This window comes from Mus caroli, unplaced genomic scaffold (assembly GCF_978045245.1).
Source record: "Mus caroli unplaced genomic scaffold, Mus_caroli_1 scaffold_5, whole genome shotgun sequence".
NCBI classification, from domain to species: domain Eukaryota; kingdom Metazoa; phylum Chordata; class Mammalia; order Rodentia; family Muridae; genus Mus; species Mus caroli.
This window is the reverse complement of record NW_028227260.1, coordinates 133,847,911-133,872,862: the sequence shown is the minus strand read 5'-3', so window position 1 is coordinate 133,872,862 and position 24,952 is coordinate 133,847,911. Positions and strand designations below refer to the sequence as shown.

General features: G+C 37.0%; 1 protein-coding gene across 1 annotated transcript; it reads left to right on the top strand.

Moving 5' to 3' along the window:
* Window positions 1-1,505: 1,505 nt before the first annotated feature.
* Window positions 1,506-24,732, top strand: LOC147004816 (X-linked lymphocyte-regulated protein PM1-like). Its single transcript, XM_085838232.1, has 8 exons — window positions 1,506-1,566; window positions 3,040-3,168; window positions 8,753-8,819; window positions 9,360-9,394; window positions 12,482-12,607; window positions 12,919-12,982; window positions 21,615-21,714; window positions 24,571-24,732. Exons 2-8 carry the CDS (start codon window positions 3,063-3,065, stop codon window positions 24,637-24,639), a joined length of 567 nt encoding a protein of 188 aa, XP_085694358.1. The 5' UTR covers window positions 1,506-1,566; window positions 3,040-3,062; the 3' UTR covers window positions 24,640-24,732.
* The last annotated feature ends 220 nt before the right edge of the window (window positions 24,733-24,952 follow it).

The window sequence follows — 24,952 nt, the reverse complement described above, 5'->3', positions numbered from 1 at the left end:
TCCTTAGAAAAGGGAACAAAATACCCATGGAAAGAGTTACAAAGTTTGGAGCTAAGGTGAAAGGATGGACCATCCTTAGACTATCCCACCTGGGCTTCCATCCCATAATTAGCCACCAAAAGCAGATACTATTGCACATGCCAGCAAGATTTTGCTGAACAGACCCTGATATAGCTGTCTCAGGAGGATATGCCAGTGCCTTGCAAATACAGAAGTGGATGCTCACTGTCATTTATTGGATGGAACACAGGGCCCTAATGGAGGAGCTAGAGAAAGTATCCAAGGAGCAGAAGGAGTCTGCAACCCTATAGGTGGACCAACAATATGAACTAACCAGTATCTCCAGAGCTTGTGTCTCTAGCTTCATATGTAGCAGAAGACGGCCTAGTCGGACATTACTGGGAAGAGAGGCCCCTTGGTCTTGCAAACTTTATATGCTGCAGTACAGGGGCGTGCCAGAGCCAAGAAGTATGAGTGGATGGGTAGGGGAGCAGGACAGGGAGGGGGAGAATATCGGGGACTTTCATGGATAGCATTTGAAATGTACATGAAGAAAATATCTAGTAAAAAATTGAAAACAAACAAACAAAAAACAAAGAAAGAAAAGGAATACACCTCACAATGAAGTTGGACAAGGCATGAAATAGGACAAAAGGAGTTATAGAGAAATATGAAAATTAAAAATTTTCATTGTGTGTGTGTGTGTGTGTGTACAGTGTGTGTGTGTGGGTGTGTGTGGGGGTGTGTTGGTTCAACGTAAATTTAAACACACCAGATGCATGCCTGGTACCTGAAGAAGCCATAGGAGTGCAAATAAGTGCACAAAACAGTGCTTGGAAAAATGACTCAGCTGTTAAAAGCACCTGTTCTATGCAGATGACCGGGCACAAAACACCCATATCGTGGCTCACAATTTATTCACAGCTAGTTTCAGAGAATCAGTGCACACTTCCAGCCTCTGTAGGCAACAGAGGCATAAGTGAGAGAGAGGGCCAGAAGGGTCAGGCACATTCTTGTAATCAAGGTCAGTACTAGGAAGGTGGAGACAGGAGGGTACCAGGGGATATAGGGGGTCTAGATGCTCCCTTCTGATCTCTTAGGACAGAATAAACTATTGTGGTGTGCATATGTACATTCAGAAAAAGTCCACACACATTAAATGTTATGCACATAAATAAATAGAAACCAAAATTGCATACAAGAGCCTCTACAGTTGAAATTAAGTAGTGACGTTTGCAGTGTTTCTTATGTTTCACGTTTGTTCAAGTTTTTCAAGTCTGTATGGACTTATAAACCTAGAAATTGTCTTAAAGCCAGTAGTAGCTCATTCCCACCTCCTGAAAACTCCCTTTGAAGCAATAGTGCCTGGTACTCCATGTACGCATGCGCAGGATATATTCAGCCAATCAGTGCAGTCCCTGGGTGAGACCTGTTTACTCCAGCGTGCGTCACAAAAGGTCCTCAGAACCCTCTGTCCAGGCATCTCTGCTGACAACGGTTTTTTACCGTTGAGGAGCTGAGCACGGAAGGGTGCTGTTGGGAAGGTGTTCACCTCTGAGATAACCTGTAAGTGATAATCGGCTCTGATCAGGGTTGTTGGACAGTTAATCGAGGTGTGACAGGGTGGGGCATATCAGGCCCAGGTGGTCACTATGTGAGGAAAAGCCTCCTGGTCCCCATTTCCTATGGCTTCTGATTGTTAAATGAAAGTGGAGGACCATATTCATGGCAGAGGATTGAATAGGTCAGGGCCTTAGAGGATTGTGAACCCTTGGAGGACACAATCTTGGGGCCTGGGGATAGGATCAGCGAGCTGGCTGCAGGATTGGGGGTCGGGGGAGCATGGGGCTGTGAGTGAGGAGCCTTGGAGCTTGTCCTATGTGCTGTAAGGAGCCTTAGGGTCCAACTTGGCACTTGTCCTGTGTGCTGTCCGGGATCCCTTAGAAATACACTGAGGATTCCTCCCTCTTCATTATCTTCTCTATGGTGTGTTCCTTTGGTTTACACTGTATGGACTTTGCAGAGAAGGGAGTGGTAGAGGAAGAATGAATGAAAAGAAGAAGAGGAGACAAGAGATTAATAAGTAATCTCGGAAGGATTCTGAGCACGGATCCTCCTGTCTCAATTGCCCATGTATTGGGATTAAAGACTTGCATCACCAAGTTCAGCGTTTTCTCTCAGTTTTATTTCTGTAGAAAGGGATCTTCCTTTGTAGCTCAGGCAGGCCTGGCTTGGGCAGGCCTTGAACTTAAAATCTTCAGATGTTTGAAATCCTCGGCTTCCCCCAATCCCATGTTTCTCCAACATAAGGATTTTCTGTGTGGGTGGTGGTGGCGAGTGTTTGTTGTAGACTGAGCATTGGGTCTTCTTGACATGAATATATAGTTACCATGCTCGTTATCTTTCTGAATAGTACTGTGAATTTACTTTAAAACTGAGATACACTGAAAAACAGAATTGCTGATGTTTTGTTTAAAAAGAATCTTTGGGAGATAGGACCAAAATTCAAATGCCTCAAAGTTTAAATGCAAACACATTTGCTCATCATTTTTGGTGGGAAGGGGAGGACTCACATATTAAAGGCTGGCCTGTTTTTTCCTTTTTTTTTAAACTGAGAAATGGCAGATTGTTAACTTGGGCTCCAAAGAAGGTTTTGAAATAAGTAAGTTAAAGAAGATTTTAAAACAAAGTTGGGAGAGAGAGGGACATGATAAATGGGATACATGGAGGAAATTGTAAGGGAAAGCATATATATATGTGTGTGTGTGTGTGTGTGTGTGTGTGTGTGTGTATACATATATATATATATATATATATATATATATATATATAATGTCACTATATTGAATATGTATACAAAACTCTCTGATAAAGACAAATTATTAAAAATATAAGTGTTAAAAAACAAAAGAAACAATCTTTCAATGAGCTAATATAATTATTTGACTTTTTGACATTTTTAACTATTTAAATGATACCTTTGGATTCAGATAGCTATGTTTTTATTCTTTTTTCCTTTTTAATTTTTTAAATGAGAAGACAACTGAGTGCTTAAGGGAAAAATGGCAAAGAAAATGTGGGTGATACCAAAGGACGGTTACTTATTACTTCTTGACTATGATGAAGAAGATGATGACATAAATGTTTTGGAGGAGGCTCGTTCTGAAGGTATAGTATATCAAGTCTTCGTTATTGATTGTGTCCTGCAGTTCGTTAGACTTTTACCAACTCACCTGCAATGGAAGAAGTCTTTTCTAAGAGTTTTCATATACTTCATTTCTAATTTTACCTATATCTATATATTCCTATACCTGAGTTTTAGTAGTGTATATACCTACTCTTGGCACTGTAGTCACAATTTGTTGAGAAAAAATTACTTGCTATGATTTTACCCCAGGAAAAGACCTCAACATTGTTCCTATATGTTAGCAAAACATGAATTTATTTCATATAACCTGCAAATAAATTGTTTCATTCCTTTTTTTCTATTATATATTTTCTTTATTTACATTTCAAATATTATCCCCTTTTCTATTTCCTCTCTGAAAATCCCCTCTCCTCTCCCCTCTCCCCCTGCCCCCAACATGCCCACTCGCAATTCCTGGCCCAGACATTCCTTAATACTGGGCAGAGGACCTTTACAGTACCAAGGGTCTCTCCTCTCATTGATGACCTACTAGGACACCCTCTCCTACATATGCAACTGGAGCCATAAGTCCCACCATCTGTTTTATTTGATTGGTGTTTTAGTCCCAGGGAACTCTGGGGGTACTGCTTAGTTCATATTGTTCCTCCTCCTATGGGGATGCAAACCCCTTATGCTCCTTGGGTACTTTCTCTAGCTCCATCATTGGGGACCCTGTGCTCAGTACAATGGATGTCTGTGAGCATCCACTTCTGTATTTGTCAGGCATTGGGAGATCCTCGCAGGAGACAGCTCTATCAGTCTCCTGTCCCCAAGCTCTTGTTGGCATCTTCAACAGTGTCTGGGTTTGGTGGTTATTTATGGGATTTTTCCCTGAGTGAAGCAGTCTCTGGATTCATTCAGTCTCAGCTCTAATCTTTGCCTCTGTAACTCCTTCCATGGGTATTTTGTTTCCCATTCAAAAAAGGAGCAACATAGCTACAATTTAGTCTTCCTTCTTCTTGAGTTTCATGGGTTTTACAGATTGTATCTTGGTTATTCTGAGCTTCTGGGATAATATCCACTTATCAGTGAATGCATATCATGTGTGTTCTTTTGTGATTGGGTTATCCCCCTTAGGAAGATATCATCCAGATCCATCCATTTGTCTAAGAATTTCATGAATTCATTGTTTTTAATAGCTGTGTAGTAATTCATTATGTAAATGTACCACATTTTCTGTATCCATTCCACTGAAGAGGGACATCTGTGTTCTTTTCAGCTTCTTGCTATTATAAAAAAAGTATGCTATGAACATAGTGAAGCATGTCATTATTACAAGTTGGAATATCTTCTGAGAATATGCTCAGGAGGAGTATTGCTGGATCTTCCAGTAGAACTATGTCCAATTTTCTGAGGAAACACCAGACTGATTTCCAGAGTGGTTGTACCAGCTTGCAATACCACCAGCAATGGAGGAGTGTTCCTATTTCACCACATTCTTCCCAGCATCTGCTCTCATCTGAGTTTTAGATCTTAGCCATTCTGACTGGTGTGAGGTGGAATCGAAGGGTTATTTTGACTTGCACTTCCCTGGTAATTAAGGATGTTGAACCCTTTTTAGGTGCTTCTCAGCCATTTGGTTTTCCTTAGTTGAGAATTCTTTGTTTAGCTCTGTGCCCATTTTTTAATAGGGTTATTTGATTTTCTGGAGTCCAGATTCATGAGTTCTTTATATATATTGGATAATAGTCCCCTATCTTATTTAGGATTGGTAAAGATTTTTTTCCCCATCTATTGGTTGCTGTTTTCTCCTATTGACATTGTCCTTTGACTTACAGAAGCTTTGCAATTTTATAAGGTCACATTTGTCTATTCTTAATCTTACAGCACACGCCATTGCTGTTCTGTTAAGGAATTTTTCCCCTGTGCTCATGTCTTCGAAGCTCTTCCCCACTTCCTCCTCTATAAGTTTCACTGTCTCTAGTTTTACATGGAGTCCCTTGATCTACTCAGACTTGAGCATTGTACAAGGAGATGAAAATAGATCAATTTGCATTCTTCTACATGCTAACTGCCAATTGAGCCAGCACCATTTGTTGAAAATGCTGTCTTCTATCCACTGAATGGTTTTACCTCCTTTGTCAATGATCAAGTGACAGTAGATGTGTAGGTTCATTTATGTGTCTTCAGTTCTATTCCATTTATTTACCTGTCTATCAGTATACCTGTACCATGCAATTTTTATCACAGTTGCACTGTAGTACAGCTTGAGGTCAGGCATGGTGATTCCATGAGAGGTTCTTTTATTGTTGAGAATAGTTTTTGTATCCTAGGTTTTGTTTTTATTCCAGATGAATTTGAAAATTGTCCTTTCTAACTCAGTTAAGAATTGTGTTGGAATTTGATGAGCATTGCATTAAATCTGTAGATTGCTTTCAGCGAGATAGCCATTTTTACTACACTAATCCTGCCAATCCATGAGCATGGGAGATCTTTCCATCTTCTGAGATTTTCTTTGATTTTCCTTCAGAGACTTGACGTTTTTATCATACAGATCTTTCACTTACTCAGTTAGAGTCACACCAAGGTATTTTATATTATTTGTGACTATTGTTTCCCTAATTTCTTTTTCATCCTGTTTATCCTTTGTGTAGAGAAAGGCCACTGATAAGTTTGAGTTAATTTTATATCCAGCTACTGCACTAATGTCGTGTATCAGATTTAGGATTTCTCTGGTGTAATTTTTGGGGTCACTTATATATACTATCATATCTTCTGGAAATAGTGATATTTTTGCCTTCTTCCTTTCCAATTTGTATTCATTTGTTCTCTTTTTGTTGTCTAATTGCTTTGGCTAGAACTTCAAGTACTATGTTGAATAGGTTCAGAGAAAGTGGGCAGCCTTGTTTAGTCTCTGATTTTAGTTGGATTGCTTCAAGTTTCTCACCCTTTAGTTTGATGTTGGCTACTGGTTTGCTGTCTCTTGCTTTTATAATGTTTAGGTATGGGCCTGGAATTCCTGATTTATCCTGAACTTTTATTATGAATGGGTGTTGTATTTTGTCAAATGCTTTCTCAGCATCTAATGAGATGATCATGTGGTTTTTGTCTTTGAGTTTGTTTCTATAGTGGATTAAGTTGATGGATTTCTGTATATTAAACCATCCCTGCATCACAGGGATCAAGTGTACTTGATCATGATGGATGATCATTTTGATGTATTCTTGTATTCGGTTTGCAAGGCTTTTATTGAGTATTTTTGCATCGATTTTCATAAGGGAAATTGGTCTGAAGTTTCCTTTCTTCCTTGGGTCTTTGTATGGTCTGAGTATAATTGTAATTCTGGCTTCATAGAACAAATTGGATAATGTTCCATCTCTTTAGATTTTGCATAATGGTTTGAAGAGTATTGATATTAGGTCTTCATGAAGATCTGATAGAATTCTGTACTAAACCCATCAGATTCTGGGCTTTTTTTGTTTGGGAGACTATTAATGACTGCTTCTATTTCTTTAGGGGTTATGGGAGTATTTCCAGGGTTTATCTGATCCTGATTTATGTTTGGTACCTGATATATGTCTAGATAAGTGTCCATTTCATCCAGATTTTCCAGTGTTGTTGAGTATAGATATTTGTAGTAGGACCTGATAATTTTTTTGGATTTCCAAAGTTTTTGTTGTTATGTCTCCCTTTTCATTTCTGGTTTTGTTAATTAGGATGCTGCCCCTGTGCCCTGTAGTGAGTTTGGCTAAGGGTTTATCTATCTTGTTGATTTTCTCAAAGAACCAGCTCCTGATTTGGTTGATTCTTTGTATAGTTCCTTTGTTTCCACTTGGTTGATTGCAATCCTGAGTTTGATTGTTTCCTGCCTTCTACTCCTCTTGGGAGAATTTGCTTCTTTTTTTTCTAGAGCTTTTAGTTGTGCTGTCAAGCTGCTCCTGTATCCACTCTCCAGTTTCTTTTTAGAGTCATTAAGAGCTATGAATTTTTCTCTTATTACTGTTTTCATTGTGTACCATATTTTGGGTATGTTGTAGCTTCATTTTCATTAAACTCTAAAAAGTCTTTAATTTCCTTCTTTATTTCTTCCTTGACCGAGTTATCATTGAATAGGTTATTGTTTCCCTTCCACGTGTATGTGGCTTTTCTATTATTTATATTATTATTGAAATTCAGCCTTAGTCTGTGGTAATATGATAGGATGCATGGGATTATTTCAACAATTTTATTTCTGTTGAGGCATGTTTTGTGACTGATTATATGGTCAATTTTGGAGAAGGCCTCATGAGGTGCTGAGAAGAAGGGATATAGTTTTGATTTAGGATACAGTGTTCTATATATATCAACAAAATCCATTTGTTTTATAACTTATGCTAGTTTCACTGTGTATCCTTTTAGTTTTTGTTTCCAGGATGTGTCCGTTGATGAAAGTGTGGTGTTGAAATCTCCCACTATTATAATGTGAGGTGCAATGTGTGTTTAGAGGTTTACTAAAGTTTCTTTTATGAATGTGGATGCCCTTGCATTTGGAGCATAGATGTTCAGAATTGGGAGTTCATCTTGGTAAATTTAATTTTGATGAATATGAAGTGTTCCTCCTTGTCTTTTTTGATAACTTTGGGTTGAAATTCGATTTTATTCGATATTAGAATGGCTAATCCAGCCTGTTTCTTGCGACCATCTGCTTGGAAAATTGTTTTTCAGCCTTTTACTCTGAGATAATGTCTGTCTTTGTCTGTGAGGTTTGTTTCTTGCATGAAACAAAATGCTGGGTCTTGCTTACACTTTACGTCTATTAGTCTATGTCTTTTTATTGGGGATTTGAGTCCACTGATATTAAGAGATATTAAGGAAAAGTTGTTGTTGCTTCCTGTTATTTTTGTTTTTAGAGATGGAATTTTTGTTCATGTGGCTATCTTCTTTTAGGTTTGCTGCAAGATTATTTTCTTGCTTTTTCTAGAAAGTATTTTCCCTCCTTGTTTTGGTGTTTTCCCTTTATTATCCTTTGAAGGGCTGGATTTGTTGGAAGATATTGTGTAAAATTGGTTTTGTCATAGAATACCTTGGTTTTTCCATTTATGGTAAAAGAGTTTTACTGCATATAGTAGCTTTGGCTGGCACTTGTGCTCTCTTAGGGTCTATATGATCTTCTGACTTTCATAGTCTCTGGGGAGAAGTTAGTTGTAATTCTGATAGATCTGCCTTTATATATTACTTGACCTTTTTCCCTTACTGCTTTTAATATTCTCTTTGTTGTGTGCATTTGGTGTTTTGATTATTATGTGATAGCAGGAATTTCTTTTCTGGTCTATAGTATTTGGGGATCTGTAGGCTTCTTTTATGTTCATGGGCATCTCTTTCTTTAGGTTAGGGAAGTTTTCTTCTATAATTTTGTTGAAGATATTCACTGGCCCTTTAAGTTGGAAATCTTACTTCTCATCTATCCTTCACTTTTGTCTTCTCCTTGGGTCCTGAATTTCCTTGATGTAATTATTTCATTTATAAAAGCTGTTTCAAAAACTCACATGGGCAGTTTTTCCAGGGAAATGCAAATTGAAAATACTTTATTAACTATTACTTATATAGCATACTTTCAAATGTTTCCATTTTCTATTTTCAATACAGTAAAGAACCCAGCATTTAACAAAGATGAGAACATGTCGCCTCATGGAGAAGCAGATGAAGATATAGGGTAATATTTTCAATTTTTTCCAAGTTCAATACAGTACTTCAAAAGTAGTGTTTTTGATCCCTTCACTGGAGAAGTAGATTCAGGAAGATCAACAATTCATGGTCAGATGCAGCTATTTATTGATTTCAAGCCCAGCTTGGGGTCCTTAAGTCCTTGTCATCACAAACACATAGCAACTAGGACAATAGGACCACCTGCATGGTATCTTCCCAGATATACACACAAAGAAAAGAAAAAACATCATAAAAATAAGAGGGGGACCATCTGGGAAGAAGAAAGGTCTCAGCAAGAGTGGGAGAGTTATGAAGAAAGTACTGTGGGGTGTAAATGTATGAATTGTTAAAAGTAAATAATACAAGTTCAGTTCATTTTGGTTGTCTACCATGTACTTTATATGCATATGACATTTATTCCAAACCAACATTATATTTATTAAAAATAATTAAAAGAAGTTTCTGTGTAAAGTTTTTTGTGTGCTAGGCAAATGCTCTACCAGTCCACTATTTTCTGGCTTTAAAATTCTATGTCCTTTCTTCACAGAGATGAACAAGACAGTATGCTGGATAAATCTGGAGGTATGTGTTTTTGGAGATATTTGCCTATTGTTTGAAGATGACAGAAGAGGGCATCAGATCTCTATAGACCCTATAGCATAGGAGGATAATTTTAGGTTTCACAGTAATTGTAGTTTTCTTTAAAACACATACAGATGACTTCTCACCCAACATTCAGAACTAAAGATTTTCTGAAGATGTAGCTCATTGGTACAGCACCATGTAAAAGCTATGAGTTTCATCTTCAGTTGTGAAAAAAAAAAAAACCCAAGCAACATACCAAATTAACAAAACACCTACCAAATAAACAAAACACAGCAATAAGCCTCGCAAATGAAATATTAGTTTTTCCACATTGCCCAATTAACTGTAAATTTTAAAGTGAGCAAGAAACCCAATTTGCTGTTGTAAGGAAACAAACAAAGCCAGCATTAAGCATTTTAGGAACCTAAACTTAGGCATGGTTAGAGAAATACCAAAAAAAAAAAAAAAAAAAAGAAAACCAGTGGCTACAGCAACATAACAAACCTTGCAGAGGGGCTAGACAGATGCCTCTTTTGGTAAAGTGCTTTCCTTGAAAATATATGGACTTAAGGTGGGGGCCTAGAATCCACTTTAAAAATTCAGGCTGCAGCCCAGTGATGAGTAGGTAGAGACAGCTAGTTGGCTAGCCAGGCTAGTGACATTGGTGAGCTGCAGATTCAGAGAGACCCTGTCTCAAGATTTAAGTTGGGTCAGGCAGTGGTGGCACATGACTTTAATCCCAGCATTTAGGAGGCAGAAGCAGGGGGATTTCTGTGTTTGAGGCTACTCCGGTCTACAGGGGGAGTTCCAGGACAAACAGGGCTATACAGAGAAAACCTGTCTAGAAAAACAAACAAAAATAATGTAAGTTGGAATATGACTGAGAATGCAGACTTCTTATGCACACATATACTGAAATGTATACACATCATTTTTTCTGAATCTCTTTTTATGATTTACACAATCCTTTACAATTATGTTTTTTTTCTTTTTCTGAAAATAGACAATATTAGGAAAGTGTCATATTTCTATAATCTCCACTGTATAGTAAAAATAATCATCTGTCGAGAGAAATGATCCAGCATACCTTAAAACACACACAGGACAGGGATGGAAAGATAGCTTAGAAATTAAGAGCACTTGTTGCTCTTGGGGAGAACAAAGGTTTAGTTCCTAGGACCCACATAATGACTCTCAACCATTTGTAATTCTAGATCCAGGGGATTTGACATCCTATTCTAGTTTCTATGAGCACCAGACATGCATGTTGAACAAATACAAACATGCATTATTAGCATGTTCGTTAAATAAATAAAACAAATCCGATATGCACACAACAGCCCCTTCAACTGAAACAAAGTAGGAGAGTCTTGTTTGGGGTTCGTTTAATTTTAGCTTTCAAGTTAGTATTGCAAACTTGGAAAATGGAAAGCTTCTGGGTAGTAGTGGCAGCTAAAACACTACCTCTTTTCTGCTGCTTGGATGACAGATGATTGATAGAGCCTCTCTCACCCTTAGTACGCATGTGCAAACACGGCCAATCAGCAAGGGTCTTGGCTGAGATTGTTTTCCAGCTGTCCAAACCCTGTTACCCAGTTTGCTTTGTGGTGGCCACGAAGCTGAATTGTTGAGGAAGGGAAGTTCTTCAGGAAGCATGGTAGGGAGAAGTCTCTGTGGAGGTAGTCAGTGACCTGTTGACCGATGGTTAATAATGGTTCAGGTGGGGGTCCAGGTGGGGTGAAGGTGGAGCGGTGGAGGTTTTACTTCAGGAGTAAGGAGAGGAGGTGACCCTCACTGGACTCCTGACAGTACTGCTTCCGGGTTCACAGTCGACTTTACCCACCTGGGCCTCTGCTCAGAAAAATGAAGAACTTCGCTAAGGGCAGGACTACCACCTAGCAGAAAGCAGGAAGGCCAGGGAATTGGAGACTCTGAAAGTCTTCTAGGGCATGGGGATGTGAGGTGTGAGTAAACTGGAGGTCTCTTAGTGGCAGAAACAGACTAGAACCTTTTCTGTGCTGCTGCTACCCGCCAGAAATTCATAAAAACAAACTGAATACCAGTCTTCATTTTCCTCTACCTGGTGTTGAAAGGCAAGATTGCCGAAATTTGTCTATATAGGAACCAACAGCCTCAAAATCCTGAGGCTCCTCTCAGCCTCAGAAGAACTGGGACTTCAGACATAATTCAGGACAGGCTGTGTTTATTTGTGTGTTGTTTTGGTTTAGGGAAGTGAGCTCTACCTCTGTATCTCAGGAGTGTCTGAAACCTCATGTGCAGCTTGGACTCGCCTTGAAACTGAAGTCCTCAGCCTTACAAATATACTGGGGCCTGAGGAAATATGCCTGTTTTATTTTTTATTTTTAAATTTTGGTTTTTTTCATAGTTGAGGATTGAACTCAGAGCTTCTTGCTGTAGCAGTAAAATATATGTCCAGCCAGACAGTTTATAATTTAGATTCGTATTGTGATGAAAAAGATTAAGGAGCTTGGTTGTGATCATAGCAACTATGATTTTATTTGGAGATTGAGATGCAGACACATTTGCTCTAACTTATCAAAAACCTAGCAGGAATGGGACCAAAATGCAGATCCTCCTATGATTAGATATAAACCCACTTGAAGTCACAGTTAAAGCCATCATAGTGTGTGTGTGTGTGTGTCTGTGTGTGTGTGTGTGTGTGAAAGAGAGAGAGAGAGAGAGAGAGAGAGAGAGAGAGAGAGAGAGAGAGAGAGAGAGAGTTTTAAACTGAAAAATAAACTCTTAGTCTTTATAGTAAGGAAGCAAGATACTTTATTCAATTTAAATAATTCTTTTTTTAAATGTATATATATTAAAGTTAAAGTTATTAATGGCTATCTTTGAAGCCAACTATTCTGTTCCATATTTAAATACTTAAAGTCTTTAGTATTAAATCAGAGGGTAATAGAAATATGGTTTTATCTTTAAACCCTTCATGCAATTATGAAGTGCTGCTTTTGTAAAAATCATTCCTTAATGATATTTTATATTTCAATTTTATTAGTTTAAGTGATTTTTTGATTCAAATGGCTTGAGAAAATTTCTTTTTTTATTTTAAATCAGAAAACGTAAGTTTCTCAGTGGAATGGCAGCGTTTTGCACGTTCTGTAGAGACACCAATGCAAAACAGGAATTTGTTAAGTGGTGAACAGCAAGATGGGAATGCTTCAGAATTGGACCTGATGGAAGGTACCAGATATCTAATGTTGGGCATTGATGTTACACTTCCTTTTTTCTCAGTTATTCTTCTTAGGATTGTAATGAAGATCGAAAATCTCATATTGCATCTCTTGTCTTTAATCACAACGTGTAAATAAATAGCTTTAAACATATTTCTAGATGACAATTAGACATTACTTGATTTTGTTTAACTTCTAGACAAATCATAGATCTGCTTTAAAACCTAATGTTGGCACTATGCCTGAATGATCACAAAGTATTTCATTAAAATTTGCAAAATAACATAATTGTTTTAATATCTTGTTTTATTACCAACCCAGTACAGAATCCAGTAACTCATGATGATGGGAATGCAAATCCTGAAGGAATAGTTGGAGATACACGGTAATATGTTCAAACTTATTATTTCCTTCTTAGTGTAAGTACTTCCAGAAAAGTTTAATTGATTGTATAGCAAGTAATCTATATTAATAATTAGAATATGATATATATTATAAACAATATTTCCATAAGATTAATCCTTAATTTGAATGGTTTTCTTGGAGCGTGTAGTGCTGAAGCTCTTGTCGTCCTGCTTGTAGGACAAAAGCTGAGCCATCAAACAGTATCCCCAGCATCCTTACTTTTTAAAGCTTTAATTACTTTACAGATCTCCAGTAAAAATATTCTGGGAAAATTTGAAGGTACATTTTTTGGATATATAATTTATTTAAAACTATATAGTATTAACATAATTTATATATTAGGAAATATTAGTTAATATACTATATGACATCTTAATGAATTATTCCTATTTATATGTAGTATTTTTGAATATTTTTATTTTAATTTATTTATTATTTGATATTATCTTTATTTACATTTCAAATAACAGCCCTTTCCTGGTTTCACTCCAGAAACTGCCTATTCCATAACCCATCCCTGTGCTTCTATGAGGGTGTTCACCCCCCCACACACTCCCACCTCCCCACCCTGGCATTTGCCTACACTGGGGCAGTGAACCTTCACAGGACCAAGGACCTCACCTCCCACTGATGTCTGACAAGGTCATCCTCTGCTATATATGCAACTGGATCCATGGGACCCCCCTCTTTTGTTGTTGGCTTAGTCCCTGGGTGCTCTGGGGGGTCTGGTTCATTCATATTGTTGTTCTTCCTATAAGGTTGCAAATGCCTTCAGATCCTTCAGCCCTTCCTCTAACTCCTCCATTGGTGACACTATGATCAGTCTGATGGTTGGCTCTGAGCATCAGCCTTTGTTCTTGCCAAGCTCTGACAGAGCCTCTCAGGAGAAAGCCATATTAGGCTCCTATCAGCAAGCACTTTTTGGCATCCACAATCGTGACTGTTTTTGGTGTCAGTATATGGGATGTATCCACAGGTTGTGCAGACTCTAGATTTTCATTCCTTCAGTCTCTGCTCTGTACTTTGTCTCCATATTTCCTCCCAGGAGTATTTTGTTCCCCATTCTAAGAAGGACTGAAACACCTACACTTTCGTCTTCCTTCTATGGTCTATGAATTACATTTTGGGTATTCTGAGCTTTTAGGCTAATATCCACTTATCAGTGAGTGCATACCATGTTTGTTCTTTTGGGATTGGGTTACCTCACACAGGATGATAAATTTTAGATCCATCCATTTGCCTGTGAATTTCATGAAGTCATTGTATCTGTACCATTACCATACATTTTTATCATTATTTCTCTATAATACAGCTTGAGGTCGGGGATTATTCCCACTGAAGTTCTTTTATTGTTGAGAATCATTTTTTGATGTCCTGGATTTCTGTTATTCCAAATGATTTTTCAAAATGCTCTTTCTATCTCTAGGAAGAATTGAGTTTGAATTTTGATGGAGATAGCATTGAATCTGTAGATTGCTTTTGCCAATATGGCCATTTTTACTAAATTAATTGTGCCAAACTATGAGCATGGGAGATCTTTCCATCTTTTAAGATATTCAATTTCTTTCTTCAGAGACTTGAAGTTCTTGTCATACAGCTCTTTCGCTTGCTTGGTTCGAGTCACATCGAGGTATTATAACTTGTGACTATTGTGAAGGGTGTTGTTTCTATAATTTCTTTTTCAGCCTGTTTATCCTTTGAGTAGAGGAAAGCTACTGATTTGTTTGAGTTAATTTTATATAAGGCCACTTTGCTGAATTTGTTTATCAGGATTAAGTGTTCTCTGTTGGAATTTTTGGGGTCACTTACATATACTATCATGTCATCTGCAAATAGTGATATTTTGAATTCTTCCTTTCCAATTTTAATCCCTTTGACCTCTTTTCGTTGTCTAGTTGCTATGGATAGAACTTCTAGTACTATAGAATAGTACTATATTATATACTACTGTGAATAGTTAGGGTCAGCCTTATCTAGTCTTGTCTTGTCTGATATTAGTGGGATTGCATCAAGTTTCTCTACATTTATTTTTGATGTTGGATACTGGTTTGCAGTATATTGCATTTAGTATGTTTAGGTATAGGCCTTGAATTCTTGATCTTTCCAAGAATTTTATCATGAAGGGTTGTTGAATTTTTGGAAATGATTTCTCAGCATCTAATGAGATAATACTCTGGGTTTTTTCCTTGAGATTGTTTAAACAGTGGATTACATTGATGGATTTCCATATATTGAACCATCCCTGTATCCCTGGGATGAAGACCACTTGATCATGAAGGATGATCATTTTAACACGTTCTTGGATTGAGTTTACCAAAATTTTATTGAGTATTTTTGCATCAATATTCATAAGTGAAACTGGTCTCAAGTTTCCTTTCTTCATTTGGGTCTTTGTATGTTTTGGGTATAAGTGTAATTGTGGCTTCATATAACAAATTGAATAGTGTTCCTTCTCTTTTGATTTTGTATAATAGTTTGAAGAGTGTTGGTATTAGTTCTTCTTTGAAGGTCTGATAGAATTCTGTACTAAACCCATCAGATCCTGAGCTTTTATTTTTCATGAGGGGGTTGGGAGACTATTAATGACTGCTTCTATTGCTTTAGGGATTATGGTAGTGTACTGGCTATTTTTGTGTCAACTTGACACAGCTGGAGTTATCAGAGAGAAAGGAGCTTTAGTTGAGGAAATGCCTCCATGAGATCCAACTGTAAGGCATTTTCTCAATTAGTGATCAAGGGGGAAAGGCCCCTTGTGGGTGGAACCATCCCTGGGCTGGTAGTCTTGGGTTCTATAAGAGAGTAGGCTGAGCAAGCCAGGCAAGGCAAGCCAGTAAAGAACATTCCTCCATGGCCTCTGCATCAGCTCCTGCTTTCTGACCTGCTTGAGTTCCAGTCCTGACTTCCTTTGGTGATGAACAGCAGTATGGAAGTGTAAGCCGAATAAACCCTTTCCTCCCCAACTTGCTTCTTGGTCATGATGTTTGTGCAGGAATAGAAACCCTGACTAAGACAGTAGTATTTACAGGGTCTATCTGATCCTGATTTAAATTGGTACCTGATATCTGTCTAGATAATTGTCCATTTCATCCAAATTTTCCAGTTTTGTTGAGTATAGGCTTTTATAGTAGGACCTGATCATTTTTTTGGATTTCCTAAGTTTCTGTTGTTATGTCTCCCTTTTCATTTCTGGTTTTGTTAATTTGGATACTGACTCTGTGCCCTCTCTTTAGTCTGGCTAAGGGTTTATATATTTTGTTGATTTTCTCAAAGCACCAGCTCCTGGTTTGGTTGATTCTTTGTATAGTTCTTTTTTTCCACTTGTTTGATTTCAGCCCTGAGTTTGATTATTTCCTGCCTTCTACTCCCCTTGGGTGAATTTGCTTCCTTTTGTTCTAGAGCTTTTAATGGTGCTGTCAGACTGCTAGTGTATGCTCTCTCCAGTTTCTTTTTTTTTTTTTTTTTTTTTTTTTGGTGGCACTCAGGGCTATTAGTTTTTCTTTTAGGAATGCTTTCATTGTGTCCCATAAGTTTGGATATGTTGTAATTTCATTGTCATTAAACTCCAAAAAGTCTTTAATTTCTTTCTTTATTTCTTCCATGACCGAGTTATCACTGAGTAGACTGTTGTTCACCTTCCACGTGTATATGGGTTTTCTATTATTTATATTATTATTATTATTATTATTATTATTATTATTATTATTATTTGGTGGGCTTAAGACAGGGGTTTTCTGTGTATCCCTGGCTGTCGTGGAACTCACTTTGTAGACCAGGCTGGCCTTGAACTCAGAAATCTGCCTGCCTCTGCATCCCGAGTGCTGGAATTAAAGGCATGCGCCACCACGCCTGACTTATTTATATTATTGAAGATCACCCTTAGTCCGTGGTGATTTGATAGGATGCATGGGATTATTTAAATATTTTTATATCTGTTGAAGCCTGATTGTGACCCATTATATGGTCAGTATTGGAGAAGGCATCATGAGGTGTTGAGAAGAAGGGACATCCTTTTGTTTTATGATAAAATGTTCTATGATATCTATAGATATAGACATCTGTTAAATCCATTAGTTTCATAACTTCTGTTAGTTTCAAAGTGTCTCTGTTTTGTTTCTGTTTCCAGGATCTGTCTGTTTCTGAGAGTGGGGTGTTGAATTTTCCCCCTATTATTATAGGGTACAATATGTTCTTTCAGCTTTAGTAAAGTTTCTTTTATGAATTTGGGTGACCTTGCATTTGGGGCATAGATGTTGAGAATTGTGAGTTCATCTTTGTTGACTCATCCTTTGACAAGTAAAGTGACAGTCCTTATTTAAAAAACAAAACCAAAAAAACAAAAACAAAAAAACCTTTTGGTTGTAAATTGAATTTATTCCATAGTAGAATGGCTATTCCAGCTTGTTTCCTGGGAATATTTGCTTGGAAAATTTTTTTCCAGCCTTTTCCTCTGAGGTAGTGTCTGTCTTTGTCACTAAGGTGGGTTTCCTGTATGCAGGAAAATCCTGGGTTCTGTTTATGTATCAAGTCTATTACTCTATGTCTTTTTATTGGGGAATTGAATCCATTGCTATTAAGAAATATTAAACACCAGTGACTGTTGGTTGTTTCCTGTTACTTTTGTTGTTTGAGGTGGAATTATGTTTACGTTGCTATCTTCTTTGGGGTTTGTTGAAAGAAGATTTCTTTCTTGATTTTTGTATGTTGTAGTGTTTCCCTCCTTGTGTTGTAGTTTTCCATCTATTTTTTGAAGGTTTGGATTCATGGAAAGATATTGTGTGAATTTGGTTTTATCGTGGAATACTTTGGTTTCTCCATCTATGGTAATTGAGAGTTTTGCTGGGTATCATAGCCTGGGCTGCATTTGTGTTCTCTCAGGGTCTGTATAACATCTGTCAAGAATCTTCTGGCTTTTATAGTCTCTGGTGAGAAGTCTTGTGTATGTCTAATAAGTAAGTCTGCCTTTTTATGTTATTTGACCTTTTCCATTCTTGCTTTTAATATTCTATCTTTATTTAGTGCATTTGTTGTTCTGATTATTATGTGTCGGCAGGAATTTCTATTCTGGTCCAGTTTATTTGGAGTTCTCTAGGCTTCTTGTATGTTCATATGCATCTCTTTCTTTAGGTTTGGAAAGTTTTCTTCTATTATTTTGTTGAAGATATTTGCTGGCCCTTTGACTTGGGAATCTTTTCTCTTTTCTATACCTATTTTCCTTAGGTTTTGTCATCTCATTGTGTCCTGGATTTCCTGGAAGTTTGGGGTTAGGAGATTTTTGCATTTTGCATTTTCTTTGACTGTTGTGTCAATGTTTTCTATTGTATATTCTGTACCTGAGATTCTCTATTCTATCTCTTGTATTCTGTTGGAGATGCTTGCATCTATGTCTCCTAGGTTTTCTTTCTCCAGGTTCATATCTCTTTGTGAGTTTTTATTCTCTACTTCCATTTTTAGATCCTAGAGGTTTTTTTCAATTCCTTCACCTGTTTGATTGTGTTTTCCTGTAACTCTTTAAGGGATTTTTATGTTTCCTCTTTAAGGGATTCTAGCTGTTTACCTGTGTTCTCCTGTATTTCTTTAAGGGAGGTATTTTTGTTCTTAAAGTCCTCTATCATCATCATGAGATGTGATTTTGAATCTGAATCTTTCCTTTCCAATGTGTTGGGGTATCCAAGACTTGCTGTGGTGGCCAAACTGGGTTCTGATGATGCCTACTAGTTTTGGTTTCTATTGTTTATATTCTTACACTTACCTCTTGCCATCTCGTTTTCTTTGGTGCTACCTTCCCTTGCTGTCTCTGACTGGAGACTGTCCCTCCTGTAATCCTGGTGTGTCAGAACTCATCGGAGTCCAGCTGTCTCTGTGATCCAGCAATCCTGGTTTCCTGATATTCTGGGTGTGTCTGAACTCCTGGAAGTCATGCTGACCCTTGGATCCTGAAATCCTGGTTTGACCAATCTCCTGAGATCCTGCTGTGTCAGAGCTCCTGGGATTTAAGCTTTTTCTTGGTGTTGCAAGATTTGGTGGGGTGCCAGAGCCCTAGGTTTTCTCTAGACACAGTTGTATGTTGCAAGGAACGCGTGCCTCTGACTGGGAAGATGATTTTCTTTCTTGTGGGGGTCCCAGATACACAGGGTGTTGGGAAAGATGTTGTACCCTCAGCTGTGATCTTCTGTCAGAACTCCAGTGTTCCTGGGTGTGTCTGATCTCTTGGGCGTTGAGCTTCCTTTGTGATCCTGTGATCTTGGGTGTTTCAGAATACCTGGGAGTCATGCTCCCACCGGGTGTTTTAAGAGTGCTTGCAGAGCCAGTACGCAGGTCTGATCCAGGTGCAGTTTCAGACCAGAAGGAATCCATGGCACTGGCAAGGCAGGGGTTCCTGTGTCCCCTTACTCCTGATGGTGGGCCCATTCCTATGATCCTGGGAGTGTTAGAGCACCTGGGAGTTGAGCTTCCTCTGGGTATTGTGGGACTTGGTGCAGAGTCAGCACCCAAGGTCTACTCATGACACAGACTCTTGCAAATATTTTTGATTTAGCATCATGGACTTATTTTTTTTCCTGTGGTACAGAAGTGAAAATGGTGCTTTTTGAACAGGTATGACCTTAATGAAACTTAATTTTTATTTTTTCATATGTTTGTGTCTGTGGTGCATATATACAAATGTGGAGGGCAGAGGAGGATGTTGGGTTTTGCTCTATTACTTTCCACCTTATTCTCTTAAGACAGATTCTTTCACTGAACATGCAGCTAGACAAGCAGCCAGCAAGTCCTAGCAATTCTCACTCTACCTACCACAGTGCTGCTATAGTAGAAGCAACCACCCATGTTTGGTTTTCTAGATGGGTACTAGATTCAAATTTGCGAACCTCTTCCTTTCACAGTAAACCCTCTTAACTACTGATGCATCTTCATAATTGCTTTGAAGGGATTTTTAGAGGAAAAAATGATGTAAACATTTTTTTTTTACAATTCCATGTATTCAAAGCTAAGTGATATATATACAAAATTCTGTACATGCAACAGTTTTTCATTGACCCAGTATTAATTTTATATTAAGTCAGTTTCTTTTCTAGGACTCCTCTGTGCTTCTTTCTTTATTTGGCACAGTGCAAAACTGAATTCTTTAATGTAACCCTTATTACTTTTTAAAATTTTTTATTTTATGGATATGTTTGTTTTGCTTGCATGTGTATATGCACACAGCTAGTATGTCTGGTACCTGAGGAGGCCAGATGAAGGCATTGATTACCCTGGAAATGGAGTTATAGGTTGTGAGCCACCTTGGAGATGCTGGGAATCCAATCTTAGATCTCTGGAAGGGAACCACTGCTCTTAACTGATGAATCATCTCTCCAATCCCCTCACTGTTTTTTGCTTTTGCTTTTGTTTTGTTTTGTTATAAAATGAATTAGGTAATTGAAAGTAAAAGACAACTTTAATAATCAGTGAGAGAATGATACTCAGATCCCAAAGAATCTGTTTTAAATTATATGCAATTGAATGTTACATGAGCTTTCTTAGAAGACAATAATTTGTCTTTGAGATATGGTCTCACTATGTAGTTCAGGCTGGCCTGAATTTTGCTATGTAACCTATGTTGTCCTTTACACTGGAAATCTCCTGCTTAAGCTTCCGAGACTAGGATCATATACCCAAAATGTCTTACATGGCTTAGGAAACAATGCTCTTAATACTTATTTTTCAGACATATTTGTGCATTAGTGTTTTGCTTACAGGTATATATATGTACACCACATATGTGTCTGTTACCCATAGATATCAGATGATTATTTCAGATACCTTGGACCTAGAGTCACATAAAGAGAAAACACATGGAAACTTATATCAAAGATTCTTTCAACGAAAGCAACCAGAAATTAGAATGACTTTGGCAAACGAACAAATGGGAGAGGTAGAATTTTTAGTTTTGTAGGGTCACATTTGTATCATTTAAAAAATTATATGTGGCTGAGTTTTTTTTTTTTTTTTTTAAAAAGCCATGTCTGAGCTTTTAGTAAAAATGTGTGGCTTTGATTTTGTGTAAGCAGTTAACACTATACCTTGATGCCTTCAAGGATACTAAATCTAATTCTTAGAAATCTGTAAAAATTTTTATTTTCTACTTTAAGTACCTGTTAATGAGATTTTAAAATTTGATTTACATTCATTGTGGAAACACAGAAGTCTTGCACAAAATCTTAGAAATGTAATTTATGGTTTATTATAACAATATGGAAAAGGATCAATTACATATGCAGACAAATTGTATATTTTAATTGACTTATGTTTTGCACTAAGTCTTAACTGAATCAATATAAGAAAATAAATTAGACCTTATATTTGGTAGAAAATAATGAAAATACTTTGAAATACAATTAATTTTCTAAAATAAGATATATATGTATTAAAACTTCTTTAATTTTGAAAAGCTAAAACATAAAAGAAGTCTTCTCTAATAATCTGTTAGAGAAAAATCTATAATGATTTCCCATTAGATGATTTTGTACTGCTGTTTTTCTTTTTATAGTATGAAATGGTCAATTTAATTTGTTTTGAGTGTTCTTTTTCATATTGGTATGAAATGTGACTGCTTTCATTATTTTGCTTTACAGTGAGATGATCAACAACAAATTGTGTGAGCAGTATAAAACTACATTTCAGAAGTTTGACATGGATACACAGAAATTCAATGAAGAACAAGAAAAATCAGTGGTTGGTATCACAACTAACTTTATAATTAACCTAGTATAACTAAGTATCAAGTAGGAATGGAGAAACTAGCCCTGTGTTGGGGACATGAAACTAAATTAAGTTTCATTATCTATCTATCCTTGGTTCTGTTCTAGACCTACTAAATTGTAAACCAGAGAAGTATGATCACATACTATATCAATGAAAAGCACTAGGTATTTTATGGTAGACCAGATCATAAATTTTCAAGAGACAGACTTTTGCTGAAAGATGAAGAGAGGATTACCAGTTTCTACAATATGTCAGCCTCAGATACAGTTGAAAGGAGAGAGAAAGCTTACTTACTGGTGTCATCTGGACTCTGTTGTTAACATTAGAAAGCCAACTCAAACTGGCAAATCAGTTCTTACAATCATAACTTAGTACAAATTTAGTAACAACAGTGGATGGAAACAACCTGTTTCCATCAGGCTGTTTCAACAGCCCTAGCAGAATATTCCTGTGGAAGAATATCACCAAACTATCTTAGATAATCTCCCCATTTCTGTACCAATGACTGTAGTCATCACATGGTTTCCTAGTAAGATCTGAGATGATGACCATATTAACTAATTTTTTATTTGATTGGTTAATAGTTTGGGAAGTATTAAATTTGAAAGGAACAGGAGATCCATTCCTTCCTGGGAAGGCATTGAGGAAGCTGCCATTATGAGTCAGTTCAGGAAAGAGATAGGGACTAAAGATAAAATAAATAAATAAATACTCCAATTGAAGACAATTTTTAAACCTTGAACTCTGGATGAAATTTCAAGGGGGAGTAATCATCTGTGTAAATGAGGAGTCTAAAGACAGACCCCCAGAGTACTTCAATATTTGTAATTCTGCATGGGGCAAGGGCAGGGTGAGAGGTAACCAGTAAGGGAAAAGAACAATTGGTACAAAGGAAACTACCATGAGTGAAGGAAAACTTTTAAGGAAGAAAAGTTCCCTAACTGAGTCATATGCTGCTAATGGGCCAAATAAGATAGATTTGCAGGGCTGGAAGATGGTTTAGTTTTAATCTTTCTCCTGTGTAGGCATGGAGACCCGAGCTTATATTCCCTGTGCAGGCATGCACGCACACACCACCACCAACAACAACAACACTAGCCCCACCAACAAACTAGCAAAACTAAAACCAAACCACTGCAACAATAAAAGTTCATGTGGTGGTGAGCATTTTAGAACCACCATACTCAGGTTTAGTTCAGAGATAAGATGATTCCCAGAGCTTCCTAGCCACCAGGTGTAGCCTAATGGATGAGCTCTAGGTTCAGTCAGATCCTGTCTCCCAAACAGTAGGGTGCAACCAAAGAAGACACCCAATATTAATCCTTTGTCTCCATATATATGCACGTGTACGTTTTTTAAAGGGGAACTTCGCAAAGTGGATATCATTGTACTTAATCAGGATGATTTGAGTGGAAATGTGAGGTACAAAACTGATCACAATGAATAAAGGACAAAATAGGAATGTAGTAGCCCAAGGAGAAAAGGTGTAAAGGGCTTGCCTTAATTTTTGAAAAATGCAAATTACTATGGTTGTGTGCCAACGTAAAGAATACAAAGAGAAATTTATATTACTATTTCCTGTGTTACTTGAGATTGGAACCTAGAGAAAACCAATCTACCACTAAACTTTGTTCCCAGACATCTGTTTACACTTTATTTTGAGGTAGGATGTCTTTAAGTGATCAAGACTATTCATGATCTTGTGATTATTCTAACTCAAACTTTATAAAAGTTAGTTTTATAGGCATTACACTGATGGTCAGCTAGACTCATAAATTTAAAATAACAGTTACAAATGCTGAAACTCTTGACAATAGTTGAGACAAGTGAAGATGTTGGACTTAGTAAAGAATAAGTATAAGGCACCCTTAAGAAAGGAAGAGAAAGTAGAAGACGTGGCACATACACCTTAGGTGGGGGTAGATACAGAGATGAGGTAGTTAACCACCTCCTGGGATTGCTTCTGCTATTTAGTAAAAGGAGGTCATCGTATGATAAAAACATTAACACTAGCTAGAGTTAAGCTTCCAGGGCTAGGATTTTACCAAGTTCATGTTTACATGGTGCATGCCTATAAACATAAGTACTTGAAAAGCTAAGTCCAGTCTGTGCAGTATGACAAAAACTTTCTCATAAAAAAAAAAAGGTTTATTAACCCACAATTGGTAGTATAATTGCATTTCATGTTACTTAAAAATATAAGTATATTTAGTCATAATAGTTTTTAAAATGTTAAATCACTTGGAAAACTATTCCTTTTAAGTTTCTTATGGAATTATTTTTGTCCACGTAAACATTTTAGTATTGGAGATACATTTAGTGGTTGACTGTTAGCCTAGCATTCATGCTGCATGGCAGTAACAACAAAATAAACAGAATTGTTATAGTAATGCTTTCCTTTTATATTTGTCAAACAATTATCAAAATGAACAACAAGCATTTAAACTGTCCAAATGTAGTCAGAGCCAGACCCTGGAAGCAATTAAATACATGTATGAGAAGTCCATGGAGGTATGTTGCACATGGTGCATAAAATGTCCTTAGGAAACTAAATATGTTTTAGGAATCAAAAAGTTTACGTGCTATTTTGAATTATTTCTGACTGAAGTGACTGATATTATCTGTAAAATCCTAATGACTTTGTAGGAATTACTCAAGACATGAAATGATAAATTGGGAATTTGACCTCAGATGTACCTCATAGTTTATTAACACTATAATTATCCAGCTTAACTAAACATAGCACGTCTATACACCATTTGCACAGAATCTTTCATGTTTGTATGTTTCGGAGTTTGTTTAGTAAGAAGTGCTTTTCTGTTTCAGGGCTTGATGAACTTGGAGACCAACAACTACGATAAGCTTTTTGATGTAGATGGTGAACAGAGAAAATAAACGTCTGTGTTTAAAAGAGACATTATGAAGCATACTCTGAAGTACTCATCTACTTTCCCATCTTCAGACTAATGAAGCATACATATTTTTCACTTGCTGGTACATTTGTAACCAAATTAAAAATTCGCTAACTTTTCTGTCTCCTATGAAACAGGGTTTGAAAGGCTCATTTATCCTTGTTATTCTGATGATTCTAAGAAGGAAGTTAAACCCCACTGATGTGATTATAAAGTCAACTAGGAGGTGTACCTCTAGAATCAAAATAGAACTCCTTTATTTTTAAACATCTTTAATTATTTTCTTGTTTAAGTGT